General features: G+C 36.5%; 1 protein-coding gene across 2 annotated transcripts in view; it reads right to left on the bottom strand.

Annotated features, from left to right (window-relative positions):
* Tti1 (Telo2 interacting protein 1) overlaps nucleotides 1-22,797 on the bottom strand; it is a 600,292-nt gene that overhangs the window by 102,049 nt on the left and 475,446 nt on the right. For both annotated transcript variants that reach the window (XR_016547507.1, XM_090382195.1), the window contains exons 17-18: nucleotides 22,289-22,516; nucleotides 874-979 (exon numbers count right to left, since the gene is read on the bottom strand). Coding sequence is in view for 1 of the 2 variants with exons in the window: in XM_090382195.1 (XP_090238321.1) it covers nucleotides 874-979; nucleotides 22,289-22,516 (334 nt within the window). In the remaining variant the exon portion in view is untranslated. The remainder of the gene's footprint in view (nucleotides 1-873; nucleotides 980-22,288; nucleotides 22,517-22,797) is intronic.

The following is a 22,797-nucleotide window of genomic DNA, read 5'->3' as shown; positions in this document are numbered from 1 at the left end:
AAAAAAAAAAATCACACCATTCTCTCCAAATGCCTGTCCAATTCCTCCTTAAATTTATTTAACCTATCAACTTCCACAATGACAGATGGAAGTTTGTTCCAGCAATTAACCACCCACTGGCTAAAGGCAAATTTCCGCACATCTATTCTACCTCTGTCTTTTCTTAATTTGAATTTATGCCCCCTTAGGTTCATAATCTGAACAAGTGGAAGGATCCCATCGGAATTAAGCGTGCTCAACCCATTCAAGGCCTTATATACCTCAATCAGATCACCGCACAGGTGCCTAGTCTCCAGCCACTGCAATTTGCAGAACTTAAGCCTCTCTTGGTAAGAGGATCCCTTCATTCCCTTCACCAATCTTGTTGCCCTTCTCTGTACACGCTCAAGCAAATCTGCATCCTTCCTAAAATGAGGCCTCCAGACCAGCAATTACTTGTCAAGGTGTGGCCTGACCATTGCCTTATACAGAGGGACAATCACCTCCTTTTCCCTGCTAGCAAAATTCCTATATATCATTGACAAAACCCTATGACCTGCCCTGGCAGCCTGTCTGCATTGCTCAGAAAACTTCATATCTGACTGCACAATTACTCCCAGGTCTTTTTCATTTTCTACCACCTTAAGTGTAGTACCACACAGTTGGTATGTTTCTAGATTTTTTTTAGATGAAAGAATATATATCAAAACACAACTTATATACACACTGATACATAAATATCTTGAAACTTTTCTACTTATATCACAGACTTAAAAGCACAAACACAAATAGGGATCAATAAACCTGTTCCAGATGTGGAACAAATTTATGAAGTCAATGTAATAAAATAAACTAATAACAAGTAAATGAAAAATCAGTAATATCTTTACACACCTTGGTAGTCTTTCAGTGCGATAATACTTGTACCCATGATATCTAATGCTCGTAAGCAAATCTGCAGGTCTTTAACACACTGCAGATAGGAGCAATGTTTTAATATCTGAAAAGAACCATAAATAATTAAGTGAATAAAGTTGGATGAGATACGCAGATTTACCAAATTTCCAATTATAAAAATAACACCTTTCAATCAAGATCTTGACCTTGAAACTAAAGCAACTTTTAATATCACGGGCAACTTCTAAGAAATTGATAATGATTAGCTTTTTATCATTAGTGATCTGACTGGTGAATAAAGTGATACTGTTTAACAATTTTATCATTTGTTAACTATTAAACTGACAATTATCAAGCATCTTAAAAATTTTTATTTTAGAGAATTATCATAAAACTTTAAAACATTATTTTAAATTAAATTTATTTGCCAATAAAAATAGTAATATCTTATTTCTGAACCTATTTATTTGTTTATATATTTTTATCAAACAAGAAAGGTAACTGGAACTTAGAGTACTTTTGTGCTGTGTAGGTTGGTAGTTGGGAAGAAAATATTATTGATGATGGATCTGAATTTTCGTAGATTGTAATATCTGGAAATACATATGAAATGTTGTTCAAATGAATAGAAATTGAATAGATAAATGACAGGAAAAAGACAAGCTGATTCAGTGAATTTGGAGTTTAACTGTGAATGGATGGCTGACTATGAAGCTAGCTGATGCATGTGTTCAGATTGGTTTTGAAGAAAAAAGGTAGAATTATGGGTGCTCACAGACGTATCTATAGAAAAGAAAATCTGCAAAAACTGAATGACTGTGTGATAGAAAGTAGAGTGAACTTGTAAGAGAGGAATCATTAATTAACCCGATTACTCTCTTTTGAACAGTATAGGACTTTATAAGAGGTAGGGCATTGCCCCCTTTTTAATGGAATGTAGATGGAGCAACATTTCTTATGTCAAGCAAGATTAGAAGCCAGAATTATCCCCAGTAAAAATGTGATCTTATCTGAAAGATCTGAGTGTTGTTGTAGACAAGCATGGGAGCAGCACAACCTGTTTTGCAAGAAAAAACATAGGGCATAGCTGCCAACTTTTAACTTTCCAAAAGCAGGAGAGCGCACATTTGTAAAGAGGAGAAAACAACAGTTTTTGGCCAAATTAGGTGAAAAAACAGGAGACATTTAAGAAAACGAAGGTTGTTTTTTAAAAGTTCACAGGAAAAATACACATCTTTCTATACATTAAAATAATTTTCCTCTTAGTGATATTTATTCAGCCGATGGGAGATGAGAGATGAAGGGTTACATGATAATAAGCAACAGAAGCTTGTTTTACTGTGGTAAAACAAACTTCTGTTTTAGCATGATAATGCTAGATAAACCTCGTGCATGTGCTTTGTTTGCCTAGCATGACCATACGGTACCATTCTTGATTTTCATATGAAACGTATTTATGTATTCATAGCCGAGGAAGAGACACACACAGTGTCAAAAGCTTCGACACTGTGTGTGTCGAATACTTCTGTAAGTATTTTATTTTATTTTATCAAAAGAAGAGAGTGCAATGAGGAGGTGGAAAAGCCCCCTAGTTTTATATTAAAATACAGCATATGATTAGAACCTATATGCTTTTAAATGTTAGCTTAAGTATATTTTTCTCTATGTAGATTTTTGTTTGCATATTCTGTTAGATATCACCTAATTTTGAATAATTCAAGAAAAGCACTGTTGTTTGCCCTCTTCAGAAATGTTGAGTCAAAGTTTTGTTCAGTACAATGGCCTGGCTGTCTAGAATTACTTGTCAGGAGCATTTCTGAAGCTTCACCAAAAAGAGAAGATGTGAACACAGTTTTGGTTTTTTAACCTGGCTGAATATTCTCTTGCACTCAAGAATTATTAAAATGCTACGCATGACTTTTGATAATTTGCTATATATCAAATTTAATTGTGCACTTGTCAGTTTCCCAACCAAGGACCACTGAGTTCTACCTTCTTTTATAATAGAAATTCTTTAATAATAGAAGCATCTAGCAGGTTCTCAGACAGAACTAATTATTTTTTTATTTATTTAATGAAAAGCCAAAATACAAAAGGTATCAGAACCTATAGTATTTAGAAGCATGTATGGGTTGTAGGTTCAAAAGACAGAAGATATTTGTTGGCATTAAACATTAATTTCTGTAGATTGCAAATTTCAAAAAATACATGTGAAGAAAGTTTGTTCCACAAAACAGAAGTATAAGGGTTAAACTAGGAAGAGAAACAAACTGGTTCTGTGAGTTTGGAGTACATGGATACTGACTGGTTGCATGCATGCATGCCATGCATTTGGGCTGGTTAAGAAGAGAGTGGGGGAATTACAGTGGGGAAATCCAGAAGAACAGTGCCTGTGGATGCATCAATAGAAAAGGCATACAGCAGAAACTGACCATCTATGAGATAGAGAATGAAGAGACTTTTATGGGAAGGGTCATCAACCTAATTGCCATCTTTTGAATGGCACCTAGAAGCTTTACAGAGATTTTTGAGGTTCCATCCCAGATGTGGTAACAATACTCCATAGCAGCTTAGATTTGAGATTAGTATAAAGTGAGTAGTTGTATAGAAGAAAAGTAACAGTAATATTTGTAACATGCTGCTGTTGTGTGAGTGTTTTTTTTTTTGGTAGTTGTTGGCGCATCGGCTTCTGTGGCTATAATGCACTTCCCAAGGTTTTTTTGCAGTACTTTGATCCAAGCCCGAGGCGGGATTCGAACCCGTGACCTTTGGGTTGCCAGGCAGGCACGTTAACCACTCGGCTAGCCCGGTCGTGCTTGCGCGCACGTGTGTGTGTGTGTGTGTGTGTGTGTGTGTGTGTGTGTGTGTGTGTGTGTGTGTGTGTGTGTGTGTGTGTGTGTGTGTGTGAGAGAGAGAGAGAGATAGAGATAGATAATGTAATCTTTTTTAGAAATTTGTGTGTCATCAGAGGCAAACAAAAGAACAGTAGCCTTTCTTCTGTGAGAAATAAGACAGGACTCCATTTTAGGGGTATTAAAGTTAACTAAAGGTTTCTTTGTCCCACTGAACAGTTACCTGGAGAACAACATTTATGGACTTGGTGGACGATATTTAAAAAGTTGAATCTGTTCACAGGGCAAGGTTTCTCAAATTTCTCTGGAATGTGAAAAGTAGTGTGAAGCAAATTATCATCAACAAAATTATAGGTAGGTGTCCAATCAATGGATGAAGGTCATTAACATACAAGAAGAAAAACTGAACCATGTGGTAAATTAGTGGAAAAGTTGAAAGATAGAGAGCCATAACTTGCAAGAAGCAGTCAGAGAAAAAGAAACTGGATATCCAACTGCAAAATGCAAAAAACAGTAGGAAATCCATAATGACACATGAAAATATATCACCAGTAGACTGGCTTACAGAACCAATATTGGTTCTGTACTGATCAGATGTAGAGTTTCAAGATGGTTCATGAGTAAGCAGATGTTGGATTTCTCCATTACTTTGGAAAGAGTAGAGGTAAGTACAATAAGGTACTAACTGGATGGGAGAGATTTGTCACCCATTTTTTAGGGACTGGCCATTTCCAAGCAGAAGAAAAAAAAAAAAAAAAACATCAATTTTTTCTTCTGCTTGGAAGCTTTTTTTTTTGTTGCAATCTCAGGAGCAGAAGTTTTGGGAACAAGTGGAGAAATGAAATCAGGATCTGGAGCTTTCATGGCATCAAGCTTGTTCAGAATTCTCCTAAAATTCTTCTCAGATAACCACAGAGGCACTGAGTTGAGTGTAGTTAAAAGAAAATTAGGATGCAATAGAAACAACAAATTTTAACAGAGGTGGAACTACAGATGGACAGAAGTTGCAACTAATAGCTTTGGCAAGAGACCAGAACATTTAACTACTATTTGGACGAGAAGCAAGTTTTCTAGTCTTGGCTTGCTTGAAATCAAGTTTAAGTTGATTAGAAACTGTTTATTTTACAATTATTGTGAGATCACCAAATCATAAAGTGAGGACCACTAGCATTCAGCATGTACTTTGGAGGGTTGTTTATAAGAAAAAGATCAACTGTTAGGTATGTGGTCAGGTAAATGAACAAGCTGGTGAGAGTCTCTGCTGTATGCTCTTTCATTAGTAATTGCAAAAACCTCAGCACCAGCTTGGTCCGAGCATCTATGAAACAGAAACTAACTGGAGTTATAAACATTAAAATCACTAATGAAAATTACCTCACTGTTAGGAAAGATAGATTGGAGAAAACGTTTCAGAGAAAGGAATTCAACGAGTTCAGAGTGATTAGTGCAGAGGGTAGAACAATAGTGGCAACAGATGAATACGAAAGAATGGGGTAGAAATATTGTAAGCCAGAAGAGATCAAAAAGAGGAGATTCCAAATTAAGAAGTCTAACAAGGAATATCAGAGTGGACATATGCACAAATACTGCCAATGAAGAGAAGGAATCATAAAATGAATAATTATGGAAATTGCAATGAGTATTGGTTGAAGCAAACAATAATTGCAATTCTGTAGGTGAAAATAAATATCAGTGAAATTGGGATAAAGATCATGTATATTTGTAAAATGAATGAAGTTTTGGGAAGTTTAAACCTTTTCACAGATAAGTTTGTTCTATTAGTTTGACTATTCATGATGCATTCAGTAGATAAAGTAATAGTAGAATGGGAGAGGAGGGTAGGTATGACTGAAATTTTTGGATATGATATATACATAGCAAGAATATAATCTAGCTACTTAATATATAATGTTCCCACACACACACACACACACACACACACACACACACTACTTGGACTCCAGTGAATAGCTTGCAGAGCAGCAGCAGCAGCAGCAGCAAAATTATATATTAGCTGATCCTAATACCCTCCTAGAGCATTGGTTTTCAACCTTTTTTTAATAATGGCACCCCTAAGTAATTTATTTTATTTTGCGGCACCCCTACTCAATTTTCTCAATATATATATATATATATATATATATATATATAATATTAGAAAATATATATGTTGCATGACATTTATTACAATAATATAATTATAAAAATTACATTTCATAATACAAATTATATATATATACAGTATATAATTTTATTATTTGTACAGAGGTACTAAGTAAACAGCAATTATAGATCACCACAAAATTAAAAAGATATTGTACTCCTTTTTATAATGAAATAAACATAAATTTAAAAATAATAATAAGTTTAAGTAACTTAAACCCAAATTACGTGGCACCCCTGGAATGTTGTAGCACCCCCGTTGAAAACCACTGTCCTAGAGTGTTACAAATAGGTTTGTCCAGTGGACTATCTATTGGCTGGTTTGTGAAAACCATTTTAGATCTGTACCCTCAAAATATATGGTGGAAAAGATGTTGGTTGCAAACCCCCAACAGACATTGCAACACACCTGTTTCTTATCTTTAATGACACCAAGAAAAACTGGAAACTTGTTCACAAAAAGTTCAAATTTTAAAATGATGCACTGCAATTGACATTTTTGCTATCTCAGCATTTATAAGAACATTATTTTTTAACTGGATCTTGTGCACCATACAGTTACATGCAGCCATAAGTACTTCTGCACTGGACAAAAGAGGAGAGTTATCTCTTTTTATCGACTGTCCTGACTTTGGCAGTAGACATGTTTATGACTAAGTCAGACACATCCATCTAGTTTAGTCTGCTATGGTAATCAATTTTGAAAAAGGAAGTGGAAGATTTCAGAACTGTTGGAAAATAAATTTAGGCATAACATTCATCAACATACCTAGGAGTAATTAATGTCCTGAGTACATGGATGTGAGGTAGACTGGCATAACATTTAAAAGAAACTAGCCAACTCTTTTATTCAAGCCGGAAGAGAGAAACATGAACATGCTTTATGCAGAAGTGAAGAAAACATGTCTAGAATTACCAACTTGTCTGGCCTGTTTAGGATTCCATTTACCAGAAGTTTGTAATTCAGAAATTCTTTTCCTTGATTCTGCCAATCTGTCCTCTTTTAAAACTTATGGATCATGAACCGGATCTCAATAGGAAGTTAGTGCCACTGGCTAGTGATTGCTTGTTGTAATTTTCACTTTGGTAACTCTGAAAAGTGCTCATATTGCTTTTCTGACCAATTCTAACCTCTTCTTTAAAAAGACTTGTCAAAGCAGGCTGCTGTTCTACATGACTAGATACAAGTTAACCAAAAATAGCCAACATACACACATTCTTCAATTTTTTTTGTTTGTTTTCCAAGGCCTATCATCAGTTGAAATTGCTTTTCTTTTAGTACTTTTTTCTAGATAGTAGTATATTTCCATTGGTATTCTTCTGCTTTCACAGAAAGGAGATCCAGCTCTTTCCAGCAAAAAAAAATTAATATGACAAGAATAGGCTATTACCACAAAGTTCTCAATCTCCTTTTTTAATACCCTTGCAACTTTTGTTTTTAGGTGAGCGTAATAGACATATTATTAACACTAAGTAATGGGCAGTTTTTTGAAGGAATTCTACATGCTTTCAAGCTGTTCAGAAGAACAACTTGAAACACTTTGACTCTGTAGTGCAGCCCTTTTTGGGAGCTGCTAAATGGAATTTTCTTTACTGCTTAAAGTTCCGTTTTTAGTAAATTTTGATTTAAATTTAGTATAATGATTATTATTTGTATTTCTCTGAGTAATTTGGTGAATTTCCTCATTACTCAATCCTTTAAATTGTTTAAAAAACAATAGTTGACCTGCTGCCATTGGGTTGTATCGATATAAGAACATTTGAATTCTTCCACCATTGTTATAGTATTGCTACTTGAGGGCCCCCCCCCCCACAGAATTATATGCAATTAATGGCCACAATATGCAAATGAAGGTAACACAAATATAACAAGCAATACTGCATACGGGGTCCGGAAAATTAATCGCCAGCAATTCACCGCCATGTCAGTTTATCGCATAAACAATTTACCGCCGCGTCAGTTTATAATATTAGTAACTTAAATTTTCTTAAACTTTCGGCGATAAACTTTCCTAGACTAAGTCTAGGAAAATCTTAGTCTAGTTTCCTAGACTAAGTCTAGGAAAGTTTATCGCCGAAAGTTTAAGAAAATTTAAGTTTATAAACAATTTATAGCCTAAAAATGATGGCTAGCATATTTTATCGCCAGGCAATACATATAATTTATATAAATTTATTGGTCATTTTAAATTGAAAATAAGGTTTTTCTATAGGTGTTATTTAAGAATTAAGTGCAATTAAAAATGAAAGTTTTATGCTAGGTATACATTTCCTAGAAATACATACCATTCCAGGTGCTTTAATTTAATTGCCTGTTATTTTACAAAATTGGAATTAGGTAGGTACCTACTTAATTCCTTTAACCTAAGTAGCATGTTTTTAACTTGAGGAACAAGTCACTGCTTATCATCCCAACATTTGGAATTTATCGATTGCATTAAAAAAGAACAAAGTTTAACGAAATGCGCATTTAACAATATTTAAGTGGAAGTGATCCGGGCAACAAAAAAAAGAAGTATCGCGATTGTGATGAACAAATTAAAAGGCTTGTTAGTGCATATGATGAACGGGATGATATTGTTGATTATCTAAGAGGTATAGCGCATAATATTTCTTATTAATAATTTACATACTGTGTTGTAAATATTACAGTTTCTTGGTAATTAATTATCCCAACGTGACTGATTCTGAAGATTGCATATACATTCATTTTGAATTTTTTAGGTGTACTATGACATACCTAATGTTATAATTAGTTTAGCTTAAAATTAACCAATTGTTATATTGTTCAAATAATGGATTTTTCGACTATTTTTGTGATACATAACTATTAAAATACATAATCTACCTATTAAATTACATATTTCCATACATGTGTTTTTTTTATTTCCATACTATTCCCTCACAGTTCATAGAATTCCAAAAATATGCTGATCATAGCTTAAGGCAGAAACTTAAATAAAAAATAACTTTTTATCATTTGACCAAACACCTCTCATTGCTTCTAGATGGTAAAACGCGATAAACTGACGCGGCGGTAAATTGCTGGCGATCAATTTTCCTAGACTCACTGCATACTCCTTAAATTGATCATGTAACAAGTTACTGTATTGCAAGTAAATTAGCGTGGGATAATATTTCAGTGAGCGGGAAAGTATCCCAAATCAGCGTGGGTAATGCTATTTTGCTATTGACTACATCAAATGAATCGCTTTCATTAACCATGCCAAAAATTAAATGTCACAAAACTTCATATGCAATTGTGGATTGCCAATCACGGAAAAGATTTTATTACGGATGGCATTATTGTGTTGTGTTGTTTGCAAAAAGAATGTTCCGTGCAAGGAAAAAATTCAAAATCGACTAACATGTGAAAATAACATCCCACATTACGGCCAAGCAAAGGAAAAGCAAGGAAAACTTTCCAGAGCAGTCACTTTTAACCAAACCATGTACTTCAAAAGAAGAGAAAAGTGATTTTCGAAAGCCATCATAAGCAGCAATATCCCTTTCAGTAACTTAAACAATTGAGTCTTCAAGCAATTTTGGAAAAAAATATTGTATAAATCAAAATATTCCAGATGAACCTACCTCGAGAAAGAATTACCTTAATACTATTTATAATGATATTATTCACAAAATTCATCAAGATATTAGAGAAAACTACATTTAGAGAACCACTGCAATATTTACTTGCTTGTAAGGCCCTCGAAAAGGTGACACTCTACAATAGCAAGATTTTGCAATGATTCTTTGCAGATATTATGGCCAGAATTGATCCACAGTGAAAGAGTGTGAATTTTTGTTACCAATGCTACTTCATACATGGTAAAAGCCACTTCTGCATTACAAGTTTTCTACCCAATATGATCCAGGTTACTTGCTTAGCCCATGGTTACATAGGATGGCAGAGGCATTTGGGATAATTTTGCAAAATTAACAAACTTATTTATAGTAAAAAAAAGATTTTGTCAAAAGCACCTACAAGATTAGCAACTCACAGAAATATGCTACTTATATTCCTCTTTCACCCAATCCTGTTTACAAACGGTGTCATTTAATGCTAAAAATTTTGATTCCTTGGATAGTACTACACATTCAGCAGTTATTGATAGTGCTAATGCAATGCTTTCTGATTCTTTGGCTAGAAAACATTTATTGTTCATCCAGACTAATTTCAGCTGGTTATCTAGGTCTATAACTGAACTTGAAATGTGGGGTCTGTTTTTGACAGGGCAATTGGAGAGATGGGAAAAGTTGAATTGGAAATTTCAACTGTGCCTGAAGGATAGGAGAAGAAATAAGAATAAAATACAATAATGTTTTAGAAAAGGACTTGGTATATCATGCTTGAAGGAAAATAAATGAATTTATAAGTGGGAAAGGAAATGAACTTCCATTTCATGCAGAGGCTTCAAAAGCTTGCATTTTTAAATACAGCCCAGTCAGTTCTTCATAAGTACAAAAGTCATTCTCTGCATATAAAATGATCTTGGACTATACTTACCGTATTTTCTGGCTTATAAGACGCACCCTAGTTTTGGCCACATATTTTGGAAAAAATAATAACCCTTCTATTATACTTCGATACTGTTTACGATGAAACTAAGAAGCGATCTTTTACCGACTGATGTAAACAAATATGGCGACATGGCGTGATATGGGACGTAAAAATTAAATACGGTAATATATTTTTCTCAAAATAATGGTATACGCTTGGGTAAATGTTCAACCAATAATGAAATGTTGGTTTCTGAAAAAAACTGACAGAAGTAACGTAACAGAAATTCTTACTCACCCTAAGACAAATACGGGCGTCACTTTCTCTTTTTAAAAGACGGTTGGAATTGAAAAATCCCGATCCAGTCTAATTAGCCCGCCATACCATAAAAGCGTGAGATCATATTATAGAGGAAGCAAACACATGGGAAAATGAAACAAGTTTTTACTTACGTCTGATTGTGAAATTCATATCACGCAGATTTCAACAAATTTTCCATGAAAAAAAGATTACTGGTATGTATTGTTGCCATAGATTGTAACCACTGAAAATTGTTAAAAACATATTTCAACAGATAAATCTTAAGTAAAATTGGTGTAAATTTCAAAGGGAAGTTTTCAGAACTCAGTTTACCGGCACTGCGTCATCGAAAATGCATTGCTGGTAGTCTTTAGGCCTAATCTGACATTGACCATATAAGACGCAGGGTGATTTTCCGAGTATTTCTTCGAGAAGAAAACCACATCTTATAAGCCGGAAAATATGGTACTTACCCAGTTGCACAGATGGACTTAGTTTGGGAGAATGCCTGTGCAACTGGGCAGCAAGTGTTCTCCAACAGGCTTGATCGGTTGCAACGGCTCCTGCTTCTTCCCACATGATACCAATGCTTTGCAAGTCTTCTTGGAACATCATGCACAAAGTCTTGGGTGGACTGCTTCTCTTCCTCTTCCTGGCAGGTGGTATCCATCATTCTGTATCTGGCAAGGTGCACCCTATGTTCTGTCACGTTGTATTGCAAACTGGGCAAGCCGTTTCTTCTTAGGATCTTGTTATTGGTAATGCAATTGAGGTAAGTAACGCCAAGTATTCTTCATAAGCATCGCTGATGGAACACTTGAGTTTCCACACTATTCATGCTGATGAAGGCCTCAAATTTACAATGGACCACTTTAAAAAGTATATTATTTTGTATTGAAACAAAAAGTACTCCAGGTGTGAGTACTTTTTGTTACAATGAAAGGGAAATATTTTAAAAAAGACGTTAAATGAGCAATAAAAGTAAAAATTGTAGTGCACATATAAGTATTTTAGTGCATATTTGACCTGTCTTTTAGTACATATAATCTGATATCTAGTAATCAGTATCACAAGTGTTTCTGTTAGGTTTATAAATTATAAACTTATAAAAATACAAACATTTTTATAATGTAATTTTATCTTGTAGTATTAAAATAGTGCAGTCTGTATAATGGTCAAATAAGCAGGATTAGCAGAGCATTATTCTTTTTTGATCCTAAAGTTATGTGAATTTTTAAAAAATTAAATTTAGACTAAAATCATGTCTCACACTAGAGTTGCAAAGAAAAGAGCTCAAAGTAACAGAAATTCTTTGCTTTGGAAGAGAATTCTGAGGACAGTTCTCCTATTACTCAAGGATTATGTTATGCGTGTTATTTGTGCTCTCTTTGCAAAACTACATTTGGCAGGATATGATTCTGCCATTGGGGATGACTTTGAGCATATTCATTGCAAAGAGCAGGAGGAAAATTAAGCGCAAATTTGGTGTTCTGATAGGATTAATGGGGGCTTAAAGAATCGAGGCGATACCACCAAAGAATTAAAAGATACAGAGAGGGTACCATCAAGCACTCAGATGCTGAACCCATCATCAAACAATATAAAGCCATCCACCTCAGCAGAGTCAACTTGTAGCTGTTGTAGGCTTCAGTATACATCTCATCGTTCTGAAATTATTCTATGCTATCTTTTTATTCACATCTCATGCATATTGCTAAGGTGAGAAACCACACAGGAATGATGGCGAGAATTAGCTGCACCGACTAGGAACTGAAGAGGAGAACACCTGTACTCATTACAAGGCAGGTATATGGTATTACAGAGGTTTCTAGACAAAAGTAAAGAAAACTAGACTCAATATAGTGAATTATACCACTAAACATTGTGAGAGTGCTGCAATGTCAGTACACCCCCATGCCAGGACCTGTAAAGCAGATCCTGGCAGGGGCACTTCCCCTTGACATAGAAGTTATAAGAAAGGACTCAATTATAGACTAAAGAGGCAGATCCCAACAAACATCTTAGGGATCACTTTGAACCTAGAGACTGACCTCGAACAGGCAAAAAAAGGAAAAGGAGATACAAACCACACTCTATCAGCAATGGCAGAGTATACAGGAACAGACACCTAAAAGGGGAAGTCACTAGGAGATTCCTGCCTCCAATAACCCTATCTCGCCCAAACAACCCCTCTCCCTATTTTCTCAAGGACTTGATGCCACATATTTGCTAACAGGGCATGGTTCCCTGAACACAAAGTTGTGCCAACTGGGTCTTACCAAGGATATCCCAAATGTACCTGTGGAGCCGATGAGGATTGGGCCCATGTCTTTTATGGCTGTCCCAATTATCCTCACAGATGTAGATTAATGCCCAAAATTGTAAAAATAAATTGCAGAGATGAGTAACTACTCATCTCTGATGACATGCATTACATGGTCTTCTCTGAATTTGCCAGAAACGTTGACCAGGAGAAGAAACCATGCTATAATTATGTTGACTTGCTAGTCAAAAAAAAGTTATTGAGACATCGCTGTATTTTATTTTGTTGGGAAATCCCCGTGTTAGGTTCTGTGCCATTGAACTTGTGGAAAAATCTAGATTTCAAAGTTTTATTACTATTGGATAGTACACCAGGCTATCCAAAAGATTTAAGTCATCCAAACGTTGAAGTTATGTTCTTACCAACAGTTGTACTAGGTTAATACAACTTCTTTCATTCAGCCATTATATCCACCTTTAAAACTCATTACACCAGAAAATCATTACAATGGATTTTGAAAAAAAAAAAAGATTCCCAATTTATTGATGTAATGGAGGCATGGAAACATTTCTCAATTGTGGACTGTATCAGAATCATAGATTTATTGCTGAAAGAAGTAAAACCATCAATGTTAAATGTGTGTGAAAAAATGTATTGCCAGAGTCAGTTCAATCAGGAAATATGGTGGGTAGCACAGTTGATAGAATCGCCCTCCTCCCCACACCAAATGGAAAAGACCTGAGTTAGTCGGGCTCACATGAGGTAGCATGGTGTTTTCTCCAGCAAACTCACATCCAGCAAAACAGAAATCCGACCTAGGGCAATTTATAGACAATATACACAGAGCAACATGGCCTTAGTTGCCTATGCCCCTAAAAAAATAAAAAAAGATATGCTTACTGAAGACGTTCAAGAATTACTGGTATAAAATGAGGCTGGCGAAGCGGATTTGGTGGAAATAGCATCAGAGGTAAAACCAAATCAATTCAGAGTTTGATAGTGCAGATGAAAATTCTAAACTTCCAAATTTTACACTAGAAAGTATACAGAAAGGCATAAAGTTAGCCGAGCAATTAGAATCTTATTTTTTGAATGCAGATTCTTGAATGAAAGGAGCCAAAAGTTCAAAAGGGAGCTTCAAAAATGCTTAGTTTCATACGATAAAATTCACAAAGATTTATCAAGCAAAGCAAACAAACCCAGTAATCTGGGTTTGTTTGCTTGGTAACCAGCACCTCAGGTCACCTCTGAGGTGCTGGTTACCAAGCTCTGCAGCCCACATAATCAGAATCCTTCCTCATATGGTAGTCCTTTTATCAAGTTCACCATGCAAGTTGCCTATCTTTGGACACTGAAGGAGCTCAATGTCTTTTTCAGATGAGATCCACATACTTGAACAAAGTATTCCAACTCCTGAGTAATGTATCAACTGCGTGATACTACACTCTGAGTACTCTTGAATGAAAAAGACCTGGGGTAAATGTGCAATCAGATATGAAGTTTTATGAACAATGCAAGCAGGTTGCCAGGTTTGTCAATGATATACAGGAATTTTGCTAACACAGATAAGGATGTGATTATCCCATTGTATAAGGTCAGGCCACATTTCAAGTACTGCATTTAGTTCTGAAGGCCTCATTTTAGGAAGGATGTAAAGCTGATGGAATGAGTGCAGAGAAGGGTAAAGAGATGGCGAGAGAAACAAAGGGGCACTCTTACCAAGAAATGTTTCAGTTCTACAAATTGCAGCATTTGGAGACTAGGAACTTGATAGGTGATCTGATTGAGGTGTTTAAGGCTTTGAATGGTTTGAGCAAGCTCAAAGTTGATGGGATTCTTCCTCTTGCTCATATTTTGCACTTGAGGGGGGGCATAAATTCAAATAGAAGAAAGATGGTTGCAGAATAGATGTGCAGAAATTTCCCTTTAGCCAGAGTGTGGTTGATTGCTGGAGCAAACTGGGATGCACTGGCAGAAGAGGGGAAAAAAAAAAAAAAAAAAAGTAGATAAGAAAATGCAAATTATTTGCTTCTATTCTAACTTAGGTAACCATCAAGGTGACTTCAGAATTTATTCAAACAGTCAACTTCAACTACCTGCAAAGGCAATCTGTTCCAGCAATCAAAGACTTGCTGGATAAAAGAAAACTTCCTACAATGTAGTTTAGACCCCCCCCATGTAATTTGAATTTATGCCACCAAGTTTGGGAATCCTCTATAACACTGAAAATTCTGCTTCCTTTCATTGTACAAACCCCTCTCAGAAGCCCTATAAACCTAAATCATGTCACCTCTGAGTCACCACCAAGCTCTGCAGCCCACATAATCAGAATCCTTCCTCATATGGTAGTCCTTTTATCAATTTCACCATGCAAATTGCTTGTCTTTGGACACTCAAGGAGCTCAATGTCTTTTTCAGATGAGATCCACATACTTGAACAAAGTATTCCAAATGTGGTCTTAAGATTGCCTCATACAGTGGGACTATGACCTCCTTATCTCTAAGGATAATGTTCGATAAGACACAATGGACTTTTCTGGCTGCCTGTTTTGTCTGTCTTTGGACACTCTAGGAGCTCAATGTCTTTTTCAGACGAGGTCCACATACTTGAACAAAGTATTCCAAATGTGGTCTTAAGATTGCCTCCATACAGTGGGACTATGACCTCCTTATCTCTAAGGATAATGTTCGATAAATTATCGATAAGACACAATGGGCTTTTCTGGCTGCCTGTTTTGTCTGTCTTTGGACACTCAAGGAGCTCAATGTCTTTTTCAGATGAGGTCCACATACTTGAATAAAGTATTCCAAATGTGGTCTTAAGATTGCCTCATACAGTGGGACTATGACCTCCTTATCTCTAAGGATAATGTTCGATAAATCATCGATAAGACACAATGGGCTTTTCTGGCTGCCTGTTTTGTCTGTCTTTAGACACTCAAGGAGCTCAATGTCTTTTTCAGATGAGGTCCAAATACTTGTTGTTGTTGTTATTTGGTTTTTAGGAGCATTAGCAACTAAGGCCATATTGCTCCGGGGATATGCGGTGGTCATTCCATGACCTTTCTGCATCATCCATATTTGGTGGCTCACAGGCTCGAACCCTGGTCTAATCAAGAAGCTTGTGCTACGCACTGTGCTCCTGCCCACCTGGCTACAGAGACGCCCCACATACTTGAACAAAGTATTCCAAATGTGGTCTTAAGATTGCCTTATACAGTGGGACTATGACCTCCTTATCACTAAGGATAATGTTCTATAAATCATCGATAAGACACAATGGGTTTTTCTGGCTGCTGTAAACAGGCAGCCAGAAAAACCCATTGTGCACTCACAAAACTTCATATCTGCCTGTATTGAACTCCCAGATCCCTTTCTGCCTCCATTGTTTTGAATTCAACCCCACCAGGTAAAAGATGATCAAGTTTGCTGCATTAAAGCACAGCTCTCATTTTCTAACCATTTTTTCAGCCAGTTCCAGTCATCCTATAGGAGTGCTGCCTAGTAAAAAGTAAAGTGCAGCCATTATCAACCCACTGCAGGATGGAAGCCTCCTCAACAATTCATGCTGAGGGAAATGGACCATAATCTGCCACGCTGGTCCAGTGCGGGTTGGCAGATCGACCGTATTCAGCAGTTAGGGGCTTGAACCCCGGTCTACTCAAAGAGCATGTGCTACTGCACTCCCGCTCCTGCCCACTCGGCTATGGAGGCACTGATCATTAACTACTTAACCAATCATTACAATGTCTGCAAATTTTGACATCAAGCCTTCTATTCCATTGTTGATGTTGCATAAGAAAATCGGAAACAATAGTGGTCAAAGAACCAACACCTGAGGAATCAAACTTCTGACTTTACACAAATCTGAAGAATATCCACTAATCACAATCCTCTGCCTACTGCCCTGAAGCCACCCAGCAATCCATCTTAGAATTTTTCCAGTAATCATATCATGTTCCAGCTTATACAGTAATCTGTCATGAGAGAATGAGTGAAATGCCTTGCTAAAATCTAATTCATGAATATCTGTGTCAAAATAGCTTAATAAGTTAGCTAAACACAGATTTTCCTCTTAACAAAATGATACATTGGCACTTCTCCAATCTAAAGCAATCTCTCCTGAATCCAAAGATGGCCTCATAGTTAATTTTAATTGTGCAATATGCTACCTGGTGGCTTCCCTCAAAATTATTCAGTATATACCATCAACTCCAAGAGCCTTACTTGCCTTTATGCTTGAAAGTTTTTCTAATAAACAGTCATCTGTAATTTCAAAGTCACTAATTTCATGTGACTCAGCTTCACTTGCACAGCCTCTTCTCAGCATGTTGGATCTTTCTTCAGTAAAGACAGATGCAAAGTACCTGTTCAATTCATCTCAACCATCAGCTGGGTTGACTAACTTTCCCACAACAAATACACAAAGGTCCGATCTGATTCGCTTTTTTTCCCTCTTGAATTCACACACTTCAAAATTCCTGGTTCCCATTCTTTTCTCTCAATAAGTTTGATACTGACATCTGCGAAGAGTAATATCTATGTTTATCTGTATTAGTGTTTATAAATGTGTATTATTAGCATAATTATGTATATTTTATGGAATGATGGTTCACATTCAGAAGTAAAAGAATTTTTGTGTGTCATAATGTGCATGTGTTGTTTGTTATTTTGCATAAGTGTATGTATTATGGGAATTCTTGTATAAATGACAATTGTGTGCATGGCTGGAGCTCTCTATTGCATCTGAGTTGCCGCATGTGATGGAGCGTTTTTGCCTGGGCATTTGTTTCATGGTGTATATAAGGTTAATGAGCGTTAGTGTGTTCAAGTCTATGCTCTCTGCAGCATTCTGTCATGCCCACATTGTCGGACATGATGGAGAGCTCCTGCTTGGGTGTACGCACTTTGGTGTATGTTAAAACCATAAATGGTAGTCTATGCTGGTTTTCAGCTCTCAAGTTTGTTTGTGTGTTTGTTATTTGGTTTTTAGGAGCATTAGCAACTAAGGCCATATTGCTCCGGGGATATGTGGTGGTCACGGGCTCGAAACCCGGTCTAATCAAGAAGCGTGTGCTACACACTGCTGCTCCTGCCAACCTGGCTACGGAGGCGCCAGCTCTCGAGTGCACCCGCATTGAGAGCTTGCCCCAGTATGCTTTCTAACATCTCTTCTTTTGTAAAACTTTTCTAGATGTAATTATTTATGTCATATGCTATAATTATTTTATATGCCTAACCATAAATATATGTTATCTGTCTATTATTGTTATTCTGAATAAACAAATTATAAACAAAAATGGATACATGTGTGTGAACATCTCATGAGCACAAGTAGGTCTTAATGTAATAATGTGAATACATCTTTGGTTACATGAGTAACTGCTGTGATGTGGGGTGTGTGTGTGTGTGTGTGCAAATTCCCATATGTGCAAATGTATGAGTGAACTGTGTACTGAATGTGCATCCTATTCAAGGTACTGTATTGAGTGGGATAAGCATGTGAAAATGGGGATTGATTATCTTATTAGTGTCAAATGTTGTACTCTGAATATGTATATTAAAAAAATCTAATTTAGCTATTCTTGCATGTTAAGCTGTAAAAACTGAATGAACGTCAGGTCACCTATATAAACTATGCAATAACTGAACGAATGTGTTTTAATATATATATATATATAAAAAGTTGTGGCACCTATGTCATGTCTGTTTGAACTATAATGAATATAAGAATAACAAATGTGTGAGAGAGAAAGTATTATGTGCTGCTATTCGACCTGCCTTTAAATACATGAAAAAACAAAAGTGTATGATGGTGTAAATATAAGTATGACAGGTATGCAACTACCTGAGTGTGTATTTCTAACAGCTGTCCCCTAATTTGACTACAGTCAGGGCAACCTATTAGGAAACCCCCCCCTACCTTGCTGACATCATGCCCCTTGATCTGAGGCATGGCATAGGATATGCTGGCACTGGCTCCTGCTGTCCTGGCCAGTGTGGGATTACTTACAGAGAAGCACTCAAGTCTGCATTTCATTCTCCTTCCCCCACATAGGATGCCCTAGCCCTATGGCTTGATTCCCCTACAATTCCTGTTTCCCTTCCTCCTCACCTCCCAAACCAACCTTTCCTGATAGGGATGGCCCTCTATCCCTTTAATTTTCTATTTCCAGGTGGAAAGTCTTCCTATCATCCACCTTCTTTATCTTCACCTGTTCTACCCCTCCTCACCTATCTCCCCCACTCCCTTATTCACATTCCAGAGTTGTGTTTACCTCTCCACCCCATGACTTTTCTATTCCCTACTACACCTGGTATGCCTCCTAGAGGCAAGGATGGCCCCAAGAGGCCCACAGGTAAATGACCAGAGGAACAACAAACTAATATAACCCAACACTACACTACGCAAACCAAAACTAAAACTCACAGTATCTGACCTTTACAGAGATTGTACTGCAACACAGAGTATACAAATGCAGAGTTGGGGGTAGACTCCCCAGTACTGCTTGACAATCGACACTATACCATGTCCTTCCTGTATACACTGTATTCCCATATTAAAATTCAGCATCACTTATAGCTGAGTGACACAATGTCTCCGATATCCCTACAATGTCTACATTTGATGACTTAATCAGTACTTCAAATTCATTAAATTTATTTACAATGCTCCTAGCATTAGTGTACATGCACCTATTCTTACTCTTAGTTACTCTAATACAGCCCATGTATTTATTTGTTCTGTGACACCCAACAGCATGGCTTGAAATTCCTGACACCTTGCTTTCTAGGATGCTCCATGTTCCAATAAAAGCAGTGCAAGAATCAATTTCACCTCTGCCCATGGCTCTAGTTAATCTACTAGTTTGTGTATCCCCTCAAGCTACCAGATTTCAAACCTACCTATCAATGCCTCATATTCCTGTACCCCTTCCATGTAAGTGTATCCCATTCCTGTATAAACAGCCTCTCCGGTTAACAAGCACAGACCACACTCAGAAAAAAATTTTATACCACGAGCCTTGCACAAGCTCTCCAGAGCTGAATTGATTGACAATTCTCTCAGCATGTCCTTCCTCCTATCGTGTTCAGAACTGCAGACACTTCCAAATTCAATCCTAATTCATGACTTTTTCCCAACATTGCCCTGTACTTGCTAAATCCTCAGACCTCTTAATATCATTAGTGCAAACATGGACAACAATATCACCTAATTCCCTTTAAAAATTATATCTGCTCTATGTTATCTGCTTTTTCTCCCTAGTAGAAACACTCTGGTCCTATTCCACCTATTCTTCTTGCACAATATATTTTATGTTTCCCTGACAAATAGATTCACCAACAATAACTACTTCCTTTGGGACCAGCGCATTCTGCCTTGGGGATTGCCACTGTACTGCTTGATACACAAGTGTCAGCTCTGTGGAGTTGGGCAGCTGCGAGCTCAATGGGCCCCCTTTTAATTTCTTTTGAAGGCATCCATTGTACTCTTCAAGCTCATAAATACCCATTAGAATGCCGAGTTGGCACCTAATTTCTCCACTCTCTGCACTGATATCTCTGCAATATCTCTGCGCAAAGATATTGCCCTTGGCTGTCTCATTTCTGTATCAGAAATGTCCGGAAAAATACATTTCACAAACTAAACTATTATATTAGGGTCACCAGGTTGTTGTTGTTGTTATTTGGTTTTTAGGAGCATTAGCAACTAAGGCCATATTGTTCCGGGATATGCGGTGGTTATTCCCTGACCTTTCCGCATCCTCCGTATTTAGTGGTGATGGGCTCGAACCCCGGTCTAATCAAGAAATGTATGCTACGCACTGCTGCTCCTTCCCACCTGGCTACGGAAGCGCCATAGGTCACCAGGTAATTCCTTACACATACCTGTATTTGTGTCTGTAAATTGTGTGTGTTCTCTGGTCGATTTGCCTGTTTTGCTGTGCAAAAAACCCCCCAACTTCTGGGGAAAAAAAACCTTGCTATCTATGCCTGAGACTGACTAACTCAGCCGTGCAGTGAAACAAACCGATTAAAGTTCCTCGCATCATCAATGGGATTCGAACCTGGGCCTTTTCCACCGGGTTTGGGGAGGACAGTGACAATACTACTGTGCTACCTGTGCAGACTAGACACATTGCACAAGTAGCACATTTCGACTGTGATTTGTGGGAGAAATGCCTCTTCAGTTCTCCCGAGCCACAACACCCTTGCTACTTTGAGTCCATTGATTTTCTGCTCTAGTGTGGGGCATGATTACATTTAATTTTGAATTTAATTTGACAATACTACCCTAAACTAATATACCGGTATATACCTAAATTCGCTAATACATATTAAGCTATCAAGTTTATGTTACATGTTGTGCTATACTGTTAAATTTGTTGGGTTTTAAATAAGTTATACCTTACTAAAAGAAAAATTTATTAGCTAAAAACAGAAAATATATGCCATCCAACATGATTAAGACCTCTGAGCTCCTTATTTGTCACAAATAAGTCATCCATATAAATAAGTCACAGCGAAGAATGGAATGAATTATATTGGGAATCAGACTGTTAGATAAGAAGAGAAACACATGGATTAGTAAAGGACATTCTTATCAAAACTAAAGAACTAAAATGGTCTTGGGCAGGACATAGCTTGCACTCAAAGACATTATGACAGATGGACTAAGAAAATAACAGAATGGTACCCAAGAAGAGCTAGAAGAAAACCTGGAAGACAACAACGGAGATGGACAGATGAAATTTACAAGTTTGTAAATGGATGGCCATTGCATAAAACAGAAGGAAGTGGAAAGTTGCTGGAGAGGCCTTCATCCTGCAGTGGATTGAAAACGGCTGATGATGATGAAGTCATCCATGGTACTCAACTTCCAAAACAGAAATGAAAATTTAAAAAATGTTGGTAAAATAAATTTGTATTTGTACTTATCTGGAAATAATGATCTCAGAATGTTATTCAATAAATATAATTTGGTAGCCAATATGGGGGAGGGCTAAAAGCAGGTAGAATCAATATTCACCTCCCTTCAATTTATAATAAAATGATAAATTATCATTATTATATAATCAGTTGTTCAATAACACTAAGCTTGCTGAACTCATTTATTTTCATTTAATAATTTGCATGAATTAGTCTGATGTAAGTAACATAAGTAATACCACTAGTTAACCTTAAAAATATCAAATGACTGTATCTCTAATCAACTATTATAAAAAAATCACAGAAATTACAAGTATCACCAAGTGAATATATACAGATATAAATAAAAATATAAACACACACCATCCGTATACTACAGAACAATAGTAACAGACTACTTACAGTCACTATAAGTTTAACTTGTAGTGGAGATTCAGGCTTTCTGTTGTTATCACTTTGTTCAGTGCCACTAGAAGACAGTGTGTCATTTAAATTCACACTTTCTGCATCTAATTTTACATAATCACTGGCTCTTTGTTTTAAATTATGATATTCCATTAAACAATCCCTGAATTGTTTTGGACTGACATTTCGTTGGCAGTTTTCTTCGAAGTGACTTTTGATGATTGTCTAAAAATATCAAAGATAGTACTGTTTAGCTAAATGTTTTAGAAATTGTACAATTTCACTAAAATTGTTACTAATAAGGCTTTCAGAAAATATATATTACTATCTTTATTTCAGACACTTAAGATTTATCAATGAATAATATACCATTAAGAAAATATAACACAATGAGGTGGATGCTTTGTTTGTTTGTTATTTGGTTTTCAGGAGCATTAACAACTAAGGCCATATTGCTCCGGGATATGCGGTGGTCATTCTCTGACCTTTCCGCATCCTCCATATTT

This window comes from Mastigoproctus giganteus, chromosome 10, assembly GCF_048544385.1.
Source record: "Mastigoproctus giganteus isolate SK-2022 chromosome 10, ASM4854438v1, whole genome shotgun sequence".
Classification (NCBI taxonomy): Eukaryota; Metazoa; Arthropoda; class Arachnida; order Uropygi; family Thelyphonidae; genus Mastigoproctus; species Mastigoproctus giganteus.
This window is presented reverse-complemented; position numbering and strand designations above follow the sequence as displayed.